This window comes from Rhamphochromis sp. 'chilingali', assembly GCF_963969265.1.
Source record: "Rhamphochromis sp. 'chilingali' genome assembly, chromosome: 21".
NCBI classification, from domain to species: Eukaryota; Metazoa; Chordata; class Actinopteri; order Cichliformes; family Cichlidae; genus Rhamphochromis; species Rhamphochromis sp. 'chilingali'.
In genome coordinates this window covers 29,451,037-29,474,633 of record NC_137949.1, presented here as the reverse complement: position 1 = coordinate 29,474,633, position 23,597 = coordinate 29,451,037, and the positions used below count along the sequence as shown (strand labels likewise).

The 23,597-nt window shown below is 43.1% G+C and overlaps 1 protein-coding gene and 1 long non-coding RNA gene across 3 annotated transcripts in view; both read left to right on the top strand.

The window, feature by feature from the left end:
- Window positions 1-1,066: 1,066 nt before the first annotated feature.
- Window positions 1,067-1,774, top strand: LOC308389237. Its single transcript, XR_013970241.1, has 2 exons — window positions 1,067-1,114; window positions 1,278-1,774. It is a non-coding gene; the product is annotated as an uncharacterized lncRNA (long non-coding RNA).
- Window positions 1,775-4,472: 2,698 nt separating this feature from the next.
- kif26ab (kinesin family member 26Ab) overlaps window positions 4,473-23,597 on the top strand; it is a 75,056-nt gene continuing 55,931 nt past the window's right edge. Inside the window, exons 1-2 of one of the 2 annotated variants that reach the window (XM_080870431.1) lie at window positions 4,473-4,869; window positions 6,756-6,974. In XM_080870431.1, the coding sequence (XP_080726557.1) occupies window positions 4,735-4,869; window positions 6,756-6,974 (354 nt within the window). In that variant the 5' untranslated portion in view covers window positions 4,473-4,734. Of the gene's footprint in view, window positions 4,870-6,241; window positions 6,515-6,755; window positions 6,975-23,597 lie in introns of those variants that run through there. The other variant, XM_080870432.1, reaches the window with a different exon arrangement.

Here is a 23,597-nt window from a genome sequence, read left to right as displayed (position 1 = left end):
CACGGTTTCTGTTTTCCTTAATGTGTTTTAAATGTCTTTTCGCATTCTTTACATTTGTAATCACAAATGAATGACATTTACTTATTCGTTACTTTAGTTAAACATGAGGAAATGTTAAACATTGCTACTCCTGTTTGGTTTTCAGTAACGTTAATACCAATCTGGGCAAGAGTCATTCACGTAAATGTTTTGTGATTACATGTGTGTGCATATACATCTTAGTTATTTTAAATGTATCCTGTTGTTTCCATTGCTGCTGTTGCCTCTGCTGCTGCAAATCAGGAACTCTGGGAGATTTAGTTTGTTCTGTGGATGAAAAAAAGAGGCAGAAATAAATTTCTTCTTTCAGAGAAATGTCTCCTGTGATCGCTCCCATGTTGCACAAAAAAAAATAAAAAACACATGGACTGCTCCATGCCTGATTCTTGACCAGTTATCACTTTTACATACAATAAAATGTTTTAAAAACTTAAAAATGAAATTGGAAAACTTTTTTTTTTAAAAAGGCTGGAAATAGTCGTTTTCAAAGGCGTGGTTTAGTTAAAGGCTAATCTAAAAACATAGTGGGGTTTTCCCCCTATTTATTTTTTTTTAAAGAAAAGTCAAGTGAAACGGAGTCCCTCTGAGACCACTGAAATGCCGTGTCTATGAAACTCCCATCTATAATTTATCTCGTGCAGGCCATTCAGTGATTTAAAAGCTAGTAATACAATCTTAACACTGACAGGTAGCCAGAGTATCTGCTTAAAATAGGTGTTACATGACATGAAACCCAAACACAGCCCTTCAGCTCACACAATGTAAGACTTTGTGAGACAATTGATAGTTTCATCAGAAATTAAACAAACTACAAAGACAAAGATAACGTGAAATTCCTCATGTTCATGTGATAGCAGTTGCTATCTTTGTCTTGAGCGTGGCTGCCCAGTCGTGCTCCTACTGGTGGAACCCAGCTCATCCGGTTGGACCTGCACGGGCCTCATTCCTGCCTGAATGTGAGGCTTGTACGAACCAACCCCAAAACGCTATATAAAGAGCTCTTAACCCTGCAGTTAGTCAGTCTGGGCTGGGATGACACAAAGAAACACCACCGCGAGGAAAGAACTATCTCTAGGTAAGTCTTCTCAGCGCACGTTGGCTGAAACCCCTTGTTAGTTTTTGCGTATTTGCTCTCCATCAGGCCCAGTGTGAAATCTGCTGTCGTGATGTGTTTGACTTGTGCCTTAACCGACAGATTAACAGAACTTAATTCTGTCTGTTGTTGTTTCTTTCACTAGTGAGATCAGCAGTTTAGAGGACGGACCTTGCTATGAAGACGTGCGTAGTCTCTCTGATTAAGTGGTTCTCAACAGTTCAACAGTTCTTTAACAAAATTGTGAAATGTTTAGGACCACTTGACCAGTACGACAAATGCTCCCACCTTTGGAGAAGAAGCTACACTGTTCTCGAGTGACTCTATACCAGAAAGGTCTAACGTTTGCCTTTTTTTAAATTAATTTTTTTTAAACGACAGAGTGAATTGCTCTGCTTTTCTTCTTCCTTAATGCACGCCTTTGTCTCCTACTCTCATTGTGCCCCCTTGTGTTGCAATCACACCTGCAATCCAGGAGCTGCGGGGAGCTGTAAAAATCTTCAGGGTTCAGTAATTTCATTCTGCTGGCGCACATACAAATTTTTTAACAGCTCTGCTGCTCCTGCTGCTGTAACACCCGTCCTTTTCACTGCTTTACTGTTGCTGCTGTTCAGAAGTCAATAAAGAACCATTTGTCACTAATGGGTATGCGTGGGATTGTGTACTTTACGTCTGCAGGGATGGTCGCTGTCCAAAGTACTGAAAATTGCAACTGTGGTAAATATGGAAAAATCACATCTGCTGCTATCTAATTTGACAAAACAGAGAAAAATAATTGCTGGTAAGACATTTTAATCAACAAATAGTTAAGCGTGGAGCAGCTATTTCCCCATTTAACTTGGTTTAATATCATTTTTCCTGGGCTGTTGTTTTCCCGTCTGTATTATATTGATTAAATCATTTATTAGTCTAAATTAGTTTAAAAAGCCTCTAAACTGAGATAGACTTAATTAAAGCCACAGGTTTGCATTCAGGTCTCTTATCTGCTTAAAGGTTTGATGAGAAAACCAAAACTAAGGACTCACAATCTGACACAAGTAAATCCAAATGCTTTTTCCCAGGGAAGGGAAAGGCTACTCTACATTGCATAAATCATTCATGAAAGCAGTGTGCACCATTTATTCCCCCTCCCCTTTTTAGACAGCCCCCTTCCTTTTTTTCTTTTGATCTCCTCCATGCGCCAAGAACTATCAATATTTGCTAAACGTTTCTCACAAAGCCTGTCCGTGCACCGGGAGAAGCTGCAGATCGAGGTCTCACAGTCAGAGGATAAGACATAGGAGAGGACTTAATGAGATGCCCAGAGCGATTTCCCTGTACGTGCGCAAGGGCAGCAGATGTAGCAGCACACGAAGTCCCAGGGGATCCCGTCTTTGGAATTTCATCAGCGGCCAGAGGAGACTCAACCCAGACCTCCTCCAGAGGGGAGGGCTGGGTGACGGACATGGTAAATCATCTTTACTATGAATTGCAGTTATTGCTCTTCTCACAACCCCTGTCTCTCCATCACACAAAAGAAGGTGTCTGTGTTTGCGTGCATGCACGCGTGCATGCGCAACAGCGGGTGTGATGAGTTGCGTTGTTCTGGGGATAAAACAAATGATTAACCCCCCTCTGCTTAGCTGTCAAGTCATAATTGTTGCACCAGAGTCACTCTTGATCTTCTCTGCCCTCCTGAAAGACAAAGAAAAACTTTGCTCCATGCAGCCGCCGCTCTCTCCCGGTGACCTTACAACTTTCCAGCAGTCAGATCAGATACGTCACACTTACACTTACCGCCACTGTGAATAAAAGTTGACTGTATTTGGGCTCTGATACTAATGAGCTAAACTAATAAAACGATTGAAGTTAAAGATAAATTTCACCCAAGATATGATTTCCGCTCAGCTAGTTCATTTGTTAAGTTAAAGGAACCATCCACAGATTTCAACCTCAGCCAACAGGTGTACTGCTGTTTCCAGGGGCTTTGAAGGCACCTTTTAAAACTCAGAGCTAAATAAAGCTAATCATGTCATAGTCTTATACCACGGAGCCCAATATACCACATACCACACCAGCCTGTGGTGTTTCTTAATTTAAACTGCACTCTCAGGTGCAACATATAGCCTATCAAATATTTGTTTCTGCTCTTATGGGCTTTGGTGGTGACACTTAACCCCATTATATCAATTTAATCCAAAAGAAATAATGCGGATTCTTACAGCTGTAACATTAAAAAAAGCATACTTTGTCAATTTGAATTCAGTTTTCAAGAAATGCGAGCCAGTGTTTCGGTGAAACCACCACGGGTGCCGCGTTTCACAGTGACACGTAGCTCACCGAGGAGCGGCTCCATGTGCATGACATCATCACTACAGTTTGTTTCCGTGCAGTCCAGTCTGAGAAGAAAAACTGGTTTATATTCGTAAATTAAACCCGGGCAGGACAACACTCTGATTATTCTGTTTAACGCCTATTTTCATTCTAAAAACTAATCGTCTCTAAATTGTTTTTTTTTTTAAAGACAACTCATTACTTTTATAATAGATCCGCTGGATCACAGGGAAACCACCCACTGGCCTCGTTCTTAATCTCACTATCTTAGCCGCATCTTGCTCGAAGAGTTGAGGCTATTCGCTGCATAGTGATTGGCAACCATGCGATCTTACTCAGTTATAACTGTTAGTTCCATTTTTAAGCAGCAAACACCTTAAATTATCAGGAATTTCAGCACTCGGGAGATTTTTCCGCCTTGGACATCTCACAGGAAATTTGAGCTGATCTGATTTCGATACAGACTGTAATAAAGTAAAATCAATCAAAAGCTGATCTGTTTCAATCCAAACAAAATTGGCTATCACTGCAGATAACCGTCATCACGGTAAACAAATCAAGTGCCTCATATTTGATTATATCCCAGACTGGCTTCTACAGCAACACTTTAACCACAGAGCTGCAGTACATTCTGCTGCAGGAAGATTATAGGAACATTATATATGTATATAAGACAAACATATAACATAGAAGCTTTGATTGGGTCGTTACTGCAAGCCCCTACATGAATAATACAGGAATATTACAGGGGGTCTGCCGTTAGGGGTTATAGCCGGATTGTCATTGTATTTTACGTGTTCGTCCAGGGGGATGACAACGACGCACCAGCAAATCGGCTATGAGAGCAGGTCATCTCTATCTGAGGGAACAGAGAGCGAGAGAGATGGAGAGAGAGGGAGGCTGAGTGAGGGGGAGAGAGGAAGGGAGGGAGGGGGAGAGGAGAGGAGATGAGATGAGAGTGCAGCAGATGCACAAGGTGCTCCTTCTCTCTCAGACCTGCAACAGCACTCAAAGATCATGGATAATAAAAAAGTATTTCAGTGGATATAAACACCTTTTTGCGCACCGGATGGATTGCAGTGCTTGTTTCCCTCCCTCTTATTGGGCTGCTGGAAGTCGTGGCTATTTTACGCACACGTGCGAGCGCTCAGCTTGAATGACTGAATGTCCGGATTAAAAACCCCTTTGGATCTTTTTAGGGGGTACGAGACATATAAAATAGATGGCTGTAAGAATCAAATAGGTTTCCCAGGGAGTGGAATATTTTCTAGGGTACACTTGCAGCCCACATGGCTTTACCAAACTCACCGGGGTCTCCCGAAGCTGGGAAGCCCAACCCCAGCGTCATAGACCTGGGGACATTCTTCGTCGACTCGGACATTATATTTGGGTTTACAAGTCACCTGCTGAAGAGAAAAACAAAGGTAAGAGTTTTCTCAAGGGATGTTTGAAACAAAAGCTATCTCAGAGAGCATGTTCTTGCTGGAGCGCTGTTTGCACAAGTGGGAAACAGTGACGAGCCAGATAAATGATGCGCGCTTGACGGGTCCTGTCCGCTATTCAGGACCGTGAGCAGCACCTCGTAGCATCTGCGATCCCTGTTAACCTCCAGCTTCATTCACTGATTTCAAGAATCTCCAGTTTTGCGTATCAATACTTTCTTCAGCATTTTGAAGCAAATAAAAGTGCCTTAACTTAAATTCTCTTTAACTGCTGTTAAAGTAAACGAGGAAAAATACACCTATAAGGCTTTGTAGACAATTCAATGACAACTTACCAACATATTTAAATATGACTTATAAGCTGGTGTGGAAAAATGTTTATTACAAGGTGCGTTGTTTAATTTAAGTCTTAATTTCCTAATAATAAATCTTCCAGTGTCTTTTGACAAGCCCCTTTCAGCCCCGAGAAATGTTGCAGCCGACGATAAAAACATATATTGGAGGTTATATTTACGTTTAAAACGTCACCATTGGCTGATATGACTTGTGCAAAAGAATTGGACGAGAAAAAAGTGAAATAAATTAAAATCTTTTTATGGGGAGAGAAAAAAGAGAAACCGTTTCTTATGTGCAGGACAGCAGGGCATGTGGCGACTGTCGCTTACATCACCCGCATGAAATATTCAAAGTTTACCAATTAAATATTTAACCGTGGAGAGCCCACCCTCTTCAATTTGAGAGATGGTGTTCTTTATTTCTGACGGAGGATGGCGCCAGAGTAACATCAGCGACAAACATCTCTGCTCCCTGAGAGGCAACAGTTGACGGTGCACCCTGAAAGCGAATAAAGCACAAAAAAAAAAAACCCTACAAGAAGATTCATATTATCATTATCATTCATGTAAGATGTTGTCTTTGACATTAGTTTAATTAAGCTCCAATTTAGGGTTTTATATAGCCCTACCTACCAAATAACAGACTGGGTACCTTAAAGTGATTAAGGCATCTAGTATTATATTTTTCATATATAATATATATATATATATTTTTTATCTCTTTATATCTCTTAAGATATTTTTACATTTAATACAGTTGTAAAACGTTAAAACTGTACTCTAGACTATGGCTATTTAAATCCGCGTGTGATAAACTGAAGAGAGCAAGCTGAGAGAGAAACTACTGAGATTTTTAATAAAGAAATAGTGGAAACGTTTTTATGCAGTTAAATTAGTATAATATTCGATAATGGTTCACTTCACAGACAACTCGATTGCCGCATGAGCAGGGAAGTTTCTTTATCCCTCCCATTCGGAGAGTAACACCGCCTCCTGCGCACGGCTGAGTGCCCTCCTGTACCAAAACTCCTCCACAACTTTGGAGCTTCATGGGGCGCACTCACAAGTTGCCTTCGCCCAGTCGCCACCGGTCCGGTGCGATGTGACAGATGACTGATAACCTTCAGTCCGGTCTTCGGTGCAGCCTATGGCTCGGTCTCACATTTTTCAGCCACAGTATCCGTGAGTTTCAAGACGTTCTCCTGAAGGTGCAACCTTGAGTTGGGAGAATGAGCTCCTCTTGGGGCAGTTCAGCTTTTGATGGTGGAGACCATGACAACCGCGTGTTCACTGTAAGTGTCTCCCTGCACAGGATTACGTGTAAAAAAACTAATTTGCTTATTCTTAAATACAGTTTGCATTGTTTTTATTTACATCAGCTTTTGTGAGGTGCGCACTTCAGGTGCTCTGTATTCAAACGGGTTGTCAAGGTACAGGCAAAACAGTTTCACCGTCACAGTTGGACGCTTTTTAAGTGCAAACTACTCTTTTTTGAAACCTCAAAAGTTAACCAAACCTTTGCTTGTTCCGAAGGTGGAGGGATGTCCGGGTGGAGACTCTCCCGCGACCCCCAGGAAAAGACTTCACTCCGCGGAGGAAGCGCAATGGAGCAGCCGACCTCCTCCTGAGGGCGCCGGGTCGGCTCCCATCTCCGAGTCGGAGGAGAAGGGAGGCTTTTGCCAAAGTTGCCAGAAGAAAGTCTCAGAGCTGAAGAAACAAGCGCTAGCTCTGGCTGACCAGAATTCACTGAAGGTTGGTGTTATAATTTGTAATCTTTGAAATCTTTTAGCACATTCTGTCGCTCACATTTTAACTTTTTTTGTTTGCATTGAAAAGTACTGTGATCACCCAAGTTGCACTTCTGCTTTACAGTAATTCATGGTAAAATTTTCATAAAAAGCCATCAAGCAAGCAAATTATAGTAACTATTACCACAGAATAGTGATAGGAGCTCTGTAGTGATGCTTGTGTCCACCTGCACCTGCTCTTCGCATTGAAACATGAACAGTGAAATTAGATCCAGCTAATGTTTCACCAAGAAAGCTCTCACAGTCCACTTGCAAAGTTGTTTATTGCTATACTTGACTTCAAAATGCTGGCTCTGGAAGTGAAAATGGAAGCTTTTGAGACTTTGAAAGTGGCCTATTGTTTGGCTAAACAATGCTTATCTTTTTATTTTGCTGTTGGGTGTGGGGGGGTCGAAGGGGCCGAAACAAGCAGGCCCCGCTCACGTTGGAGACTGAGGAGGAAGTTAAGTCCCAGTCGACCTTCGCTGTGCATTGAAAGTGTTCCTGTGTTGCTGCTCCCTCAATTCCCACCGCTGTTAAATATAGGCCCTGAGACCACTGTTGTTGTGGCGCGCTGGTTTTTGCCCGAGGGTCGGTTCTCCTTTGTTGTACCATTTTAGAGGGAAAGTCTCAAAGTTAGATTGGATTACTGCTCTACAAGGTTCACCCTGAATACGCCTGCACCTGATGTTCATACAGGAACAGAATACATAAGGGAGAAGGAAACATTTGGACAGCACCTGTGCTCCGGTTTGAATCACCTGTATGTGTGGTCTAATCTTTAAAGGTGGTTTTGAGTGTATCAGATCTATAGTCAGGTTTCAGGTTAAGTCCACACATTAGCCAAACCCTAACTATTATTATCTGCCCTGGGAACTGACCTCCCCTTTTTTAGTGTGGGACCCTCCAGCAGTACTTTGTGGCCTTCAACAGGTGCTCTGGGCTGAAGAAAGAGACGAAGACTTCCCCTCTGCCCCGTATTTTGCTCTTGTTGATGGCTAAATTGCGCCTTAATTCCGGGGTGGCAAACAGTGATGGCAGGGTGCTGTTATTGTACCAGCGTTATGGTATAGGTTTCCCCTAGGTGAAGGATAATAAAACCATTGTCTTTGTGAGTTTGAGCTGCTCACCTGTTGGGCCTCATAGGATGGATGCAGTTATGGATGATCGCTTCCAAATTACTTCCTCCATGGAGGGAAGAAGGTCAACACGGTTATTCAGGTGGCCTGCTGGGATACCTGCTAGAGTTCAGCCAGTGTTGTGTCTGCGGCCGTCATGGGAAAAATGAGTGCGGAGACTGTTTACTGAGGTCACACTTCCCCTCCCTCCCCATCCGCCCGCCGTCCCGTTTTTGAGAGGAGGAAGTCAGCTTGGTCCCCAGGCATCCCTCCCCCCCCCCCCTTCTCTGCTGTAGACTTATTGTTTGAATACAGTAGTAGTAGTGAGTAGATAAAAATTCAAGGAAAAGTGTTTGGGTCAAGTGAATGTGCTTTCAGACATGAAGCGACTGGAGGGAAAGCTGACTTTTAACACACATTGAAGTCCAGACAGCTTTTGCATTTTCCTGTTTGGGTCTAAAGGAACAAGAAACTCAGGGAAGTAAAGCCCTTCTCCCCTCCACGCTGTTGTTTATTGTGGCTCTGTGGAGCCCAGTGGTGTAAGTGGACAATTGCAGCAATGCAGTGATGTTTTTGTGCACAGTCCACTTGCTTTGAATGTTCAACAAAGCAGCAGCAGCAACGATTTTTGCATAACATTTACAATGAATTTCTGATTATAACCATTTTATGACATCACGCTAAGGGGGTCAAGCCTAAATTAACTTTTCTGAAATTGGGTCCTCGAGCTACTACCCCTACATTTTAACTGCCTTGACACATTTTATGTTATTCAGAGAGAAGATAATGAAAAGTCTCGTGGAAAAGTGCCCTTTCCTGAAAGGACAGGTAAAAAAAAAGAAGAGACACTGACAACCACCAGACTCTATTTAATCAAGGCACTTCAATTGCTTAATTTGCATAATTAAAACCTACAATAATGAATGCCTTGACTAGAGAACAGCAGAGAGTCTGGATTTCCTAATTCTAGCATGCTTATTGTGGCTGGACACAGCAGTTAGGTGAGGTATGCCACAAAGTAAAACGATTGCTTGAATCTCAGTTTCAAAGAAACCTGTTAATTTCTTACTGCAAGCTAAATTAGCCAGCTTTCGGCTAAAGCTTAGCACCATATGGAGAGGTGAGGTATCAATTTCCACCTAGCTTTCAGTAAGAAAGGGACTAAGTGCATCTGCAAAACCATTAAACTATTTTTAAGATCAAATATGAAAACTGTTATTTGCAAATGATGTCTATGACTTTTGTACTTTTACTGATAATATAAATTTTGAGTTGTGGACGTATTTTAAATATTTCCATTTTCCAAACCATTGCACTGAGGTTTCACTGCAGGTCAGTGCTGACAGAAAATCATAAATAAAGATGCCTATGAATGTAAAAACCAGCCTTGGACCTTGTGGAGTGCACGAGTGTGCTGACTGCTTAACAGAGAATGTCCTGCGGGCCTGTGAGGGTTTAAAGATTTGGAATTAAGCTGAACTGTTGGTGTTTTTTATTGCAGCCAGGCCTCACCTCTGCCATGAGGGAAGTGAGACACTGACCTCTGCCCCGGCCACCATACAGATCAAAGTATAATGAGCAAGTGAATCAAGTTAAATCTTGCTGATAGAGAGCAAACCACAAGCTAATCAAGAATACAATGCACTGCTGATATATGCACAATGTGTTCCAGCCTATTATGGATAGGGTGAGTGAATGTGACTATGAATGTGGCTGCACAAATTAATTTGAACCACGAGGCCTTTTTGCCAGGTTTTTCATGATGAATTCATAAATTACAGGAACGGTAATTTTCACAAATGACTCACTGGGATTCATGTTTGATTTGTTCCTGCTTTGCTCCTTATTTGACCCTCGATCCATTTAAAATGCAGCCTCGTTAGTGAATCCATATAACTGTCTCGGATCAGGTTTTATTTCCCGAAACACTACAGAAAGGAAATTAATCAACCTTATGTCATCCAACAAATGTTTCCAGGCCAAACAGTCACTGGCATAGCATGTTCTGAGCATGTTTGTCTTTGATTTATGATGACCAGAGATAGGTGAGGCAGAATACACAGCTAAGGATTCAGGAATGATATTTTGCTATTTTGCACAAGCGAGCGTGTGTTTAAAAGTGTCCAAAACATATAGGCGAGAAATGGGTAAATGACTGCAGCTCTGCAGGCCTGGTTCCCGTTACCTCTCCTTTGTTGACTGCCCTCTGACATTTCTGTCACTTCTCTCAGCTTTTATGGTGGGTTAAGGTTTCAAGGAGCTGATCTGTGCAGGAACAAGAGCACACTGCAGCTTCGCTGTAGGAGGGCAGACGACAGAGGACAGAACGAAAACCCAAACTGACGTAGACTTAAAACAGAGCATGGCCATATTATTCTATTCACCTCTAAGCACCTGAGCCCCCGAGGCCCTCGCTGATACGTGTATGTGTGTGCCTGTGCGGCTGTTCAGCAGTGCGAGCACTGCAACGGGCCTGGGAGGAGATGAGAGACGAGGCAGGAGAATAGAAGAGACTCTGAGCTGAGCTGTGCTCTTGCTTTATCCCTGCATGCGGTGTGACTTCTGCTTTATGGCATGTGGCTGTATTAAACTGTAGGGCAATAATCTGGTGTCAAGTGGTGCAGAGACCATAGACATCAGTCATGCTGGTACCATGCTGTACTATATATGGGAGCCTCAGCAGCATGCAGTTGTGTACTGCCGTTTTACCCAATCCCCACAGCTTCATTTATCCAGTGCTGGGTGTTGCGGGAATGGCAATACTTTTTCAGTATAGACCGAAATTTGTCTGAGACACCCCGAATTGACAGGCGCCTTTTTCTTTTCTCAGTGGAACAAAGCACAAAGTTAGTACTGTGAGCGCTGCAGGAATTTAATTGCCTTGAAAAAACCTCCTCCAAAAACCTTCATCTCCATTATTTTTCAGCCTGTTATTCATCTTCATCTATACTTCTGAACTGCCCAGTGCTCCCAGAGCCCTTTAAATTTGAACAGTGGAACAACTCTGTCAGTAGTTAAAGGAGTGTAAAGAATTTCTCATTCACTTTCTTGCTTCCAGATTTTCACAGCTGGTCCTGCTTTCAGAGCACTTTTACTGGCCACAAACCTTATTTTTTAACCTCCAGGCAACTCTGGAATGAAGGCCACATCTTCACTGTGTCTGCTGCAGTTTCATTTTACATCTTTAATTTAGTGAGCTGAAAGTGAATTGACCCCAATTGTCGCTGGCCAGTCTGCCACTTATCACAATTGCAAGGGTAAATTGGTATGAGGCAGAGAGCAGAAAATGGGTTCAAGGTGCACAGATTCAACGTCTGAAGGGTCTGGATGGAAAGTGAGCTGCAGTGAGGCTGATGCTCATCACCTTTCATCAGGAGGAGACCGCAGGAATCTGTTGGAGGAGGTTGCGGAATTCTCCACCTGGAACTTCCATTCCTCAAGTCTGCATGTCACTCCTTGCTCAGGGGAGCAAGATGAAACAGGAGCTGACTGAGGCTCCCCAGCAGATGCCCACTAACACACATACACGCATAATGTACGCACACAAGCAGGCACACACACATATTTATATATATATATATTGCTTGAATGTGTCCTCCTTCGGCCATCTGGCCCTTTCTGCTGCTACTGCATGCCATTGCAGTGTCTACAGAGAGCCGTGCAGATGTTCCCACAGTTACCTGTCAAGGTGAGCAAAGCTTTTTAGAGCTGTTTAGATGTGGGGATTTACCCTGCTGCTTCCAGTTATCTCTTTCCATCTTAATCTTCACTGTAAATATACACTCCCAATAAGTGAGCTTTGCATTTAGAAAGAGATAGAAATGTAGACAAGAGCAGCTCTGTCTCACAAGTAGCAGATCACTGTATCTAAACTGAAGTCATTGCTGTCAAGGTATTAGGTCAAATTAAGCAGGCAAGAATAAATCTTGGAACTAAAATTTTATGTCAGTGTTTAATACATTATCTGAATCTTTTTGTTTCTAACCCATCTTCTGTATGAGTAAAAGCAACTACCAGGCTTCTGCAGCTGTAAAATCATTTCATTATCGGCAGGGGAATATGCGTTATTAACAGTAACGAGAGTTAATTTAAAAATCATTGCACGCCTCTATTAACGGCATTTCAGCTGTCATGTTTGAAGGTTTTGGCTGGTCATAGTTTTGTCACTATTTATAAAAGATCACCTTAAATGACTCAAAAAGAGCTTTCTCTGGCTGTGGCATACCTGGAAACCAAGAATCGCAGCACCATCAGTTTTGACCTTTGGTCCTGGCCTCACCAGATAGTCACTTTATTGTCCTAACATGAATCTTGTGTCCTTAATCATGGGCTAATATGCTGACTAAATACAAATTCTCTTTTTTAATAAAAAGCAGGAAACCTCACTTTTCCTGACACTTCTTAATTTATTATCTTGCAAGGAGTTAAAGGTGAATGTGCCCTTCTTATGACTGACATGTTAGATATAAAGCTGCAAACCGTTTGCATCTTGGCATAACACATCACCTGAAAATAGCAGGTGACAAATGAACATGCATCTCATTTATTTTATCTACAAGAAAGGAAAAGTGTAAAAAAATGACAAGGCAATGTTTGACAGGAGTAACAATTTTTAAAAACTGGATAGAATAATAGCTGTTTCCACCTGCTCCAGTCGCTTTGCCAAGCTAACCTGTCTGTAGTGGCATGAGTACCGTATTTCCCGGACTACAAAGCGCACCTAAATATTAGCCGCACAAGCTAAAATCAGGGGAAAATCCTGTTTTGTACATACATTAGCCGCACCTGACCAAAAGCCGCAGGTGTTTCAATGTTGACTTATCATATGTAAGAGAATATGCACAAAGGGAATTGTCAGGAAAGAGATGGCTGTTTGGAGACATCACTTTTATTAATATTTTGAAAAACAAGTTATGGGTACATATTTGCACATGTAGTACATAACAATAACCTACAGCACACCAGAACAATAGATTCGGCCTACCTTTTAGGCTCAGGTGCAGTGACACAGCTTTAACAAGAAGAAAAGTCAGTCATTCACCACCATCTTTCTCTTCTTCCTACGCACTAAAACAACCAAAGTCCTCTCCTCCAGTGTCGGAAACGAACAGGCTCAGGATGGCTTCGTCATCCACTCTTCTTCTCTCCTTCGTTGTCACTTTCAAAACCAAAGAAATCCTCATTGTCAGTGTCAGAGTCGAACACCCTCAGAAGGGCCGTGGCGGTGTCCTCCTCTCCATCATGCAGCAGTCCAGCCCTTCAAAATCCGTTGGTGATCGTGGATGTTTTCACACTTTTCCACGCTGTCAGAATCCACCGGTGGAGTTGGGCATAACTTGCTTTTTGGGCATAACTTGCAAGTTTATCGCCGCTCATCATCCACGCCTCCCGCTGAACGCGTAGCGCTACTTTGAAGTTTGTTTTCCAGTAAGGAATATACTTTTTTCTCGCATGTTCATCACTCTTACTCTCGTCTGGATTATTTTTTGGTCAGCAGCTCACTGCTGTGTGACATTTCAGACACTGAGATTCATCCTATAGCTGTCAGCGATCATGCTCCTGTATCTTTAACACTAATGCACAAGAATAATACTACGCCAAGTAAAAACTGGAGATTTAATATATCACTACTTAAAGATGAAGACTTTATTAAATACTTTAAAAAGGAATGGACTTCATATTTAGACTTTAATGACACTCCCGGAATATCTGCTTCTGTTCTATGGGAAGCAGGGAAAGCTGTGATGAGAGGTAAAATAATTTCTTTCTCATCACACAAAAAGAAAGAAGAAAACAAAAATATTCAGGAATTAGAAAAAAACATCAAATCACTAGAAGAAGCCTACGCGTCCCACCAAGATCAGGAAACATTGAACAAAATATGCAAAACAAAACTAGAATTAAATGAAACTATTAATAAAAAAACACAATTCCTTATACAAAGACTTCGCTTGCAGAATTTTGAACACAGTAACAAATCAGGTCGATTTCTAGCTAACCAGCTAAAAATAAATAAAGAAAAAACAACTATATGTGCTGCTAAAGATTTATCGGGGAACACAATATATGATCCTGGAAAAATAAACAACATTTTTAGGGATTTCTATGAAACTTTATACTCACCACAAATAAACCCATCTAAAAATGAAATTGATCTGTTTCTTGACAACGTAACTCTTCCAAAATTACTAGACAGTCAAGCAATGGAACTGGATTCGCCACTGACACCAGGTGAACTCCAGGAAGCCCTGATAAGTATGCCTAATAATAAGGCTCCAGGTCCAGACGGCTTCCCTGCAGAATTCTACAAAGAATTCTGGACAATTTTGGCACCAGTATTCCACAGCATGTTGCAGGAAATCGAGGAAAAGGGCAGACTACCACCAAATATGAATTCTGCCAACATTAGTCTCCTGCTAAAACCAGGCAAAGACCCTTTATTTCCCTCAAGCTATCGTCCAATTTCTCTTTTAAATGTAGACCTTAAAATAATCTGCAAAGCTCTCTCAAAGAGATTAGAGAAAATGACCCCCCTCTTAATTCATCCTGACCAAACTGGTTTCATAAAAGGTCGGCACTCCTCAACAAACACTCGTAGATTACTTAATTTAATAGACTACTCATACGATAAAAACATCGAAGCCATAATATTATCTCTAGATGCAGAAAAAGCATTTGACAGAGTTAATTGGAAATTTTTATTCGCAACTTTACACAAATTTGGTTTTGGAAACTCTTTCATAAACTGGATAAGAATATTATACAATTCCCCAACGGCTCGTATCAGAACAAATGACCAGACATCCTCCAGCTTCTGTCTCCTGAGGGGCACCAGACAGGGATGCCCACTCTCCCCCTCACTTTTTGCAATTTTTATCGAACCTCTAGCAGCAGCATTTAGACAGGCTACAACAATTAAGGGCATAAAATGTAAGAACATAGAACATAAAATCAGTCTCTATGCGGATGATGTGTTGCTTTTTCTGCAAAACACACAAACCAACCTCTCTGAGGTAATTACTTTAATAAACTGGTTTTCAAGAGTTTCAGATTATTCAATTAACTGGCCAAAATCTACAGTTCTCCCCATTAACTGCTCCTTCCATAATTCTTCCTCTGCCCCACTGCAATCCGGAAATATTAAATATTTAGGTATTAATATCTCTCCTAAGCTTTCAGACTTAACTAAACTAAACCACATCCCACTTCTAAAGAAAGTAGAAGGCGATCTGACTAGATGGAAATCTTTACCCATATCACTCATGGGAAGGGTCGCCACTATAAAAATGATGATCTTGCCAAAAATAAATTACTTATTTTTGATGATCCCTAACAAACCATCACAAGATTGGTTCAGATCTCTGGATTCATATATTTCCAAATTCCTTTGGAAAGATAAACCCCCGCGTATTAGCTTAAAAACGCTACAAAGAACCAAGGATAGAGGAGGATTAGATCTGCCTAATTTTCACCAATACTTCTTAGCCAACAGGCTTCAGTTCATCTCAGAATGGTCAAAACATACCTTCTTAGTTGAGCCCTGGCTAGATGTTGAACAGGCACTATGCAAGGATCTAGAGATTTCAGACCTACCATTTATTAGCTCAAACATCAAAAGACATGAATGCTTTAAAAGTATCAACATCAGCTTTTCTCTAACAGCATGGTGGGAGTTTCTAAAAATAACGGAGTCTTCATTAATCCCATGCAAACGTACACCTATCTGGAATAACCCTGACATATTACAAAACAATAATATGATTAATTTCCCAGAATGGAGTTGTAAAGGAATTAAATACTTAGAACATATATTAGAGGGAACAGAATTTATTCCATTTGACAGACTAGTTGAACAATATGGGATCAACAAGACAAGGTTTTTAGAATATCAACAAATTAAATCCATAGTAAAAAAGAAATTTAACCTCAGTCAAGTTGAATTACAAACACCACTAAGTGCGGCACATTTTCTTACTCTTAAATCCCCCAAATTATTATCTAAAATATACAGAACACTTTCTAAATTAGATGAATCAATATCCCTTCCTACTGCAAAGTGGGAAGCAGATTTATCAGTCAACCTAGACCAAAACTTCTGGTCTCAGATTTGCTTAAAAACTTTTAAATTAATTAAAAATCCCAGTCTGCAATTAATACAATACAAAATACTTCATAGAGTGCACTATACAGGTCATCGGATGTTCAAGATGGGCTTTACATCTTCCAACAACTGCTCACACTGTCAAGGCAATACACCAGACAATTACATCCACGCTCTTTGGTTCTGTCCACCAGTGCAAAAGTTTTGGCGCGAGATATGTGAAGACTTATCAAAATGTCTGAAATGTAACATTCCAACCTCCCCCTTAGTGTGTTTGTTGGGCAGCTTAGATAATGTCACTTCAGAAAAGAATATAGCCCATATGATCTTCACTGCCCTATGCATAGCCAAGAAAACAGTCCTCATGAACTGGAAAAATAAAAATAATCTTAATTCTAACCAATATAGAAATTATCTATTAGATTACATTAGTCTTGACACAGCCTCTGCCACCACATTAGATCAATTGCTCTGGGCCCCTTTTATCAGCTCCATCACCTAGTGGGGGTGGGGGGGTCATAGTTTGGTCCCGCCTTCACTGTTGTGATTGGTGAGGGGGTAGGGACAGGCTTAGGGCGTCGGGGGGTTCCCCGGAGGCATCTTCCTTGGGGGGCTCAACCCGGGGTAGCGGTCACGTCCGGTTGAGGGCTCTGTTGGCTCTCAGGTGACTGTTTCCTCGCGGCTGCGTGCAGCGGGGCTAGGGGAGGGTCTGTGCTGACGGACGTGGGTTACTGACCTGGCAACCTGGCTGCCCCTGGGTGGGTCCGGGATGGGCGTGAGGTTTTGGGGGCGCTCCGTCTCTGGGCTGGGGCCCGGGCCGGGCCTCGGGGGCTCGGGTCCTGGTTGGTGTGTTGCCGGGGTTGTGGGCGGGTGGGTGCATGGGGGCCCGGCCCTGGAGCAGGGTGCCGCCGGTGCATCGAGCCGCCTGGGGGGCTCTTCAACTGGTGGGGGGGGATGGTCACATCTTGCAGGAGCTTTCTTCTCTCAGGAGCTGCCTCTGCAGGAGGGGGAGATACAGGAGAGGTGGAGGAAGATCTCAGCCTGGGCGTTTACCGTCTTATGTAGTCTGGAAGATGTGTGGTTGGTGGGGTGGGTGCAGTTTTCTCTGTGGTGGGGTTGGGTGGACTGTCCAGGGCTCTGTGGAGCCGGGGGGCGCTACTGCACTGGGCCCCGGTCTGATGGGACTGGGCCCCCCTTCCCTGGCGGGTCGCGGAGGGTGGGAGTGCCTACTGGGGTCAGCGGGGGAGCTGGCCCCAGGGAGGGGTTACCTGCCCCTCCCTTCCTTCCCTCCCCATCTCCAGCTGCCTCCCTCTTCCCGCTCCTCCACAACCACCCACACATGCAGGGCCTTGGAGTGGGGGTATGTCACCAGGGTGCAGAGGAGGCTACCCCCCCCCCCCCCCCCCCTGTCCCCTTCTGGCTGCCTCTGCCTCAATTTTATCCCACAACTTAGACATTCACATTATTCACACTCTCATCACACATACATATAGGATCTTGGGGGTGGGCACAATCACGGTGTCCAAATCACCATCAGGGTGTATACCTCACCCCTGACGTCGTTGCCCACCTCTCAATTTTAAATACACTTAGTCATTGAGGGTTAGCAGGAGGGACTATGCGCTTACCTGCTGCTCCTTGGCAGGTAGCTCCATGCCCTCCTGGGTTTTAATTGCACCTTAGAACACATATGCATCAACACTACAATGAGCGGGTGGAGGGAGGTTTGGAGTCTTCTCCCACCCCCATTCTCTGCGGCCTGCTGGAGCGGGAGGGCTAGTAGGAGGAGTTGGCCGTCCGACTGCGGTCTGGGGTGTGGGGCCTCCCTGCTGCTGCGGAGTCGGGGTGGTCTGCCTCTCCCCACCGCAGGGAAAAGGGTAACACCACCTGGGTCTGGGTGCAATTCCCCCCTCCAGGGGCAAGGGTACCTAGACCCGGTTTGTAGAGTACGCTTGGGGAGTGTGATTGTGTGTACAGCGTCTCTTTATGTCTGTCTCCACGTTGGTTGAGTGTGGAGTGAGTGCATATGAGAGCATGAGGGTGGGAATGGATGTTTGTGTCTGTGTGTGCCTGTATGTCTGTGTCTATATGTCAGGTTGGGTATCAGATGCCACCTCTCTGGGGACACCTTAGGCCCTCCAAGGTTTGGAGGCCTATCTCCACCCACCACCACTTCCCCTGCCGGTGGCGGACTCCCTCAGGTGTCGGTGTGTTGGTGGTTCTTTGTGTCTGGGGGTGGGCGTCTGGGTACACACCGGCTCACTCCTTGGCGGCCGCTTGTCGGGGCCTGGGGCCTGGGGCTCGCTCGGGCCCCTTTGGAGGTGGGGTGCCCCCGGCCTCTCGGCCTAGGGCTCGGTCACTCAGGCGCAGCTGGGGGCCGGCGGAGCTCACGGGCGCGTCACTGCAACTCCCCCTGACTTCTGCTCCGCGGCTGCTGGGCGAGCCCTCATCTGGGACTCTCCTCAGCTCTTACTGGGACAGTGGCGCGGCTGCCCCTCTGTTGGTCTTCCATGGTCTCTTGTGTTCTGGGGGCCTCTGGATGTCTGGAGTTTTGATCTCCTCCATACCCGCTTCACACCCTGGAGGACGGGGCTGTGGCCCCCCCACACTCCCTAGCAGATCATTACATGGAGAAACCTTTGGAATGCAAGCATGCTGATCCACACAGGTATGCACACATGGGTATTCACAGACGCGGACTAAAGCTTTCTTGGCTGCTGCCTCAAAGCACACTGTGCGCTGTCTATCTTGCGTGCTGCACAATATCGTTTATTACTTAGTAAATACTGATATCTATGACTAGCTAGTTTATTGTGATGGTGCTTTGTTTTCTCTATTATTATGTTGCTCTTTGTTGTTTGCTGTCTCCTCTGTTTGTTTTTGTTTGTTTGTTTGTTTGTTTGTTTTTTCTCCATACAGGTGACCCAGGAGTTTTTTTTTTTTTTTTTTTTTCTCTCTCTTCCCCCCCCTTCTCACCGTCTCTTCTCCCCTTTGGTTTTCTTTCTTTCTCTCCCCCTCTCTCTCTCATTCATTCCCCCTGTCCTATTTATTTAAAAAAAAAAAAAAAAAAAAAAAAAAAAAAATGACAAAGGATGAACTGAAGCTCTGCCATCACGTAATGTCGCATACTGCTGTTTCTGATGTCATTTAGAAAAAAAAAAAAAAAAAAAAAAAAAGAAGTTTGTTTTTCGCGCTACTTCGTACGGCACTACGTTGCCTGGCGGACGGACATGTGACTAACATACCACTCTTGAACCCCGATCCTTCCGCCAGGCAACTTAGTGCCGTACAACAGCGGAACACACAAAACAAATCGTCTTACGATATGACAAAAATCACGGACAATCCATAGAAAAGCCGCACCTGACTAAAAGCCGCAGGGTTCAAAGCTTGTGCAAAAAGTAGCGGCTTATAGCCCGACATTTACGGTAATTGAAATTAATGAGAGGGAAACAGAGATGGTCTTTATATCCCAAAAAATGTGAATAAACATATGTCCCCTGGAATCTAAATACTTTGTACTTCTCTGAGTTTTTGATTGGATGTTAATTAAGTGCAGTAATATTTAAAATGTCTGTCAACAGTTGTTCACAGATACATGTTTACTTTACTACGCTAGTATCCCATTTATTTTATGATCAGTCATCTTTACAGGATTAAGCTGAATCAAAGCACCCTGTAATGCTCCGACTGTGACAACACCTATATCCCATGTCGGCTTCTTATTCTTAGTGGGTTTGAAAAATAATTGCCATACATAATAACATGTGTCTGAATGGGTTTGCTGCTATTTGGTGAAGGATCATGTGTTACAATGAGCCAGACTGAAATGAAACAATGGATTTGCAGTCTAGGCTGACAGGCCAATGTGTTACGGCACGGCACAGGTCTGCAGAGCATGAGAACAGAACAACAAAGGCAGAAATGTCAGTGAACAACGAACACGAATGCAACAAGAAGTCTAACCAGTGGGAATTAATCAGTTTGACTTGTTCATTTAGGGTGAGGTGCGCGTGCGTAAATATGAGCGTGAAAAAGAAAATTGCACGTGTGTGTTTGTTTCACGCACTCTTGGTACTCCTGGCGCTTGGATCCATATGTCATGTTGAAGTGAGATGTACACAATCCGGGCAGACTGCACTCCATTATTGAGTCTGATTCAGAGTATTGGGAGGCAGAAAAAACATAGTTGTTGAGATAAATTTTCAACATGGTACACAGACACTGAGGAGCACTGAGTTGGAGGTAATCTCCTGCTGGCTCCATAAAACGCACTCAATTGACAGAAGGCCTTGTGGTAGCAGACAAATCGCCTGGCTTATAGCAATGTGCTGAAAGAGAATGCCAGCACTGTGTATCCTTGCCAAGATGGATGTGCAGACAGCAAACTCAGGGCTGTTTTGGGCGTGGCTCTCTTGCTGACAGCAAACAGTGGATCAGTTGAGTATGCTGCCTGAGTTAGACTTGACATTGCCTTGTTTGTTTTCCTCTTTGCAAGATGTTAATGGAGCATCTACTTCTCACCTTCCAGTTCATGAAGTTGCCAGTGTGTGGCCTCTTTGGGAATATTTAGCCACTTGAAGAGTTAGATGCTACAGAAGCAAGTGAATAAGAAGCTTAGAGATCACTAATCAGGACGTGTCACTTTACATATTACATTTTTTTTTTAAAAACGGGTAATTTTTATCCACAATTGGCTTGTTTAGAGAATTTAAAGGAATCCTAAAAGACTCTTCTGCACCTCCAAGCAAAGTAATTACTCTCTGCAACATGCCTGCAATCATGTTTGTTGTTTGGGCAATGTAATATTTCTTTCTTTTTATTCCCAGAGGAGCCCCTGAGTGGCCAAGAGTAGTAAACTGTGGCTGCGGTTTGCAGCTGCTCCGTAAGTGCACCAGTCTGCTGTCATGTCATATTTCCCCATATGTGTCAGAGCAATAGTGTGCATGCATCTCTCTCTGATTCTATTTGTGTTTGTGTAATAGCAGATGGATAGCGATGAGTTGTGGTGTGACTTGTAGATGGCTTGTGTTAACTCATCTCCACCGGACTCCCCAGCTATGCTTTAGGCTATTCTTTATTGTCAGGAGCTCATTCAGATACGTATATAGTGCTCCATAAATCCTGGCGCGGTATATAAAAAAAAGATACCAGTCAAAGTTCACGCTGCTCATGTTCATTTCACGCTTGAGTGTCCCGCCCCATGTGTGAGGATGAGCGTGGGTATTGATGATGTGTGAATGTGCGTGAAAGTACCAGAGGAAAAAAAGATAGAGATGAAGCACAGTCAGAGTCCCTCCATCCTTTCCAGTTTGCTGCTGAATGCATCCGTCTTTCTGATCTTAACTACTACCAATTTATGATTGCTTTATTACTGTCGGCGTTTTATCTTCACTGGCCTGGTGGTGGTCATGGAGAAGGTAACCATCTAGTAGCATTACTCTAGTACTTGCTGGGGTTAGTTATGATGAGCTTTCTTTACCCCTTGTGTTTTATCACTAGCTTATATATCAGGGTCTAAAATGCCATTAAGCATCTAAGTATTATTATGTATATGAATATCAATAATGTCAGCTTAGCATCAAAGCAGGTAAACCTTCTGTAGTGAGAGGAAGCTAAAGTAAAGAAGAAATGTGTTTCAATTTGGACTTTTCTCTCATTATCAAATGACCTGACTTGGCAATTTGTCTGCTGACATTTGAAAGGAAATGGCATAGCCCTGCGTTCGACAAATGGCATCAAAGTTGCTTTTATTCCAATGGAAAATTGTCGCTGAATTTTTCAACAGGCGGAACAACGAAAAGGTCAATCGCAGCCGTATGGATTTTCATAATGGATTTTCAACTGAAAAAGTCATAAAATAGCTGCGTTGTTTGTCTGTGATTGGCAGCTGAAGTCCTTTTCCTTAGACTTTTATACTTTGGGAAAATGTGAAAAAAAAAAGTTTTATTGATTTTGTTTTGTAAAATCGACATTAATATAAGACAATGATGTTTTGCTGCTAGACAAACTCACAAAAGTGTGATTGCAGACCTTTTTTTTAATCTCTTCTCGATGAGCCACGAAAAAATCATAAAAAAGATAAAGAAAAAAGTGCTTGAAATCTGTAGCAGTGTGTTTTGAACAGGCTGCAAAGTGAAAAGAGTAAGAGCTAATGTATAAGCTACAGTGTATCACGATAACAATCACTTTAGAGGTCACTGGTTGGAAAAACAAAAAGAAAATGAAGGGTAATTAGATTTATATTCAGATCAGCAGATATGTACTGTCTTGATAAACTGTGCCACCTCGAGCTTGTCATTACTCCCAAGCAGCAGATGCTCGTGGAGTAAACCTTCCCCTGCCTTTCTCCTATGAACCATCTCTCCCATTAATAGATCCGTCCTTTATGCTTCCCCTCTTGTTACGGCCGCTCTATTTTATGATGTCACTCTCTTTGCTGAAGAGCTCTGGGCTGTTTTATCTCCTTCGTGTGTGTCGAGCACTTAAATTTAAACCTCTCTGTTTACGAGTCCCAAACTGCCTCTCCATCCTCTGCGTTTGCTGCTCAGTATCAGTTCAGTACCACCTATAAAAGCAGAGCCGTCCTAGCTTTTCGGGGAACTTGCCGGGGAGGCCTCACAGTGCAGACTCAAAGGTAAGTGCCCAGCTAACATGCTGATGATGGGCAAAAACCTATGGAGGGACTTGTCATCAAGTGAGTGTTTGTATATGTGTGTAGATTTACCGATAGCATTGTGTCTTTGCCACATTCTCAGTTGACAGCGGCTTCTACCCCTGATTACTGCTCTGAAATCACTTTCATTCAGAGATGCTTTCAGTTTATATTTTGTTCCTACATGCTGTTGTTTTGTTGCCTGAAATTGTCATCATTAACGTGCCGTCTTTTAGGTACTCAGCTGTATTCGCTTTGCCAGTGGCTGTTTTGGCAGTGTTCACTCCCGGTGCCTCTATCAGGCACCTCTAAATCAACATGATAGATGGCAGCTTTTTGTTTACCGCTCTAAATTTATGCATCAAACAAAAAAAACATTGCTGGAATACCTTTGAACATGTCTGTGCAACGCGGAAATGCTGTCCCTCCTCAGATGAAAAGGGGGGAAGCTCCTGGGGAGAGCACCTGCACTTGTAGCCTTGGCAAATTCCTGCCAAGTTTTACTGTTCGAAGCAGGAGTGGATGCTGTAGTTGTGTTTCGCGCTCTGATCCTTTGCTCTGTTCAGCTCAACCCTCCCCTGTGTCTTTCAGGAGATGCAACAAGGAGATCATAAACGCCAGAACTCACAGTGCAGGATCATGCTTTAATATCATTCAAAGTCAGCCAGAGGGCCTGCTAGATGGTGTTAAACACTACATTTTATTGTTTATTTA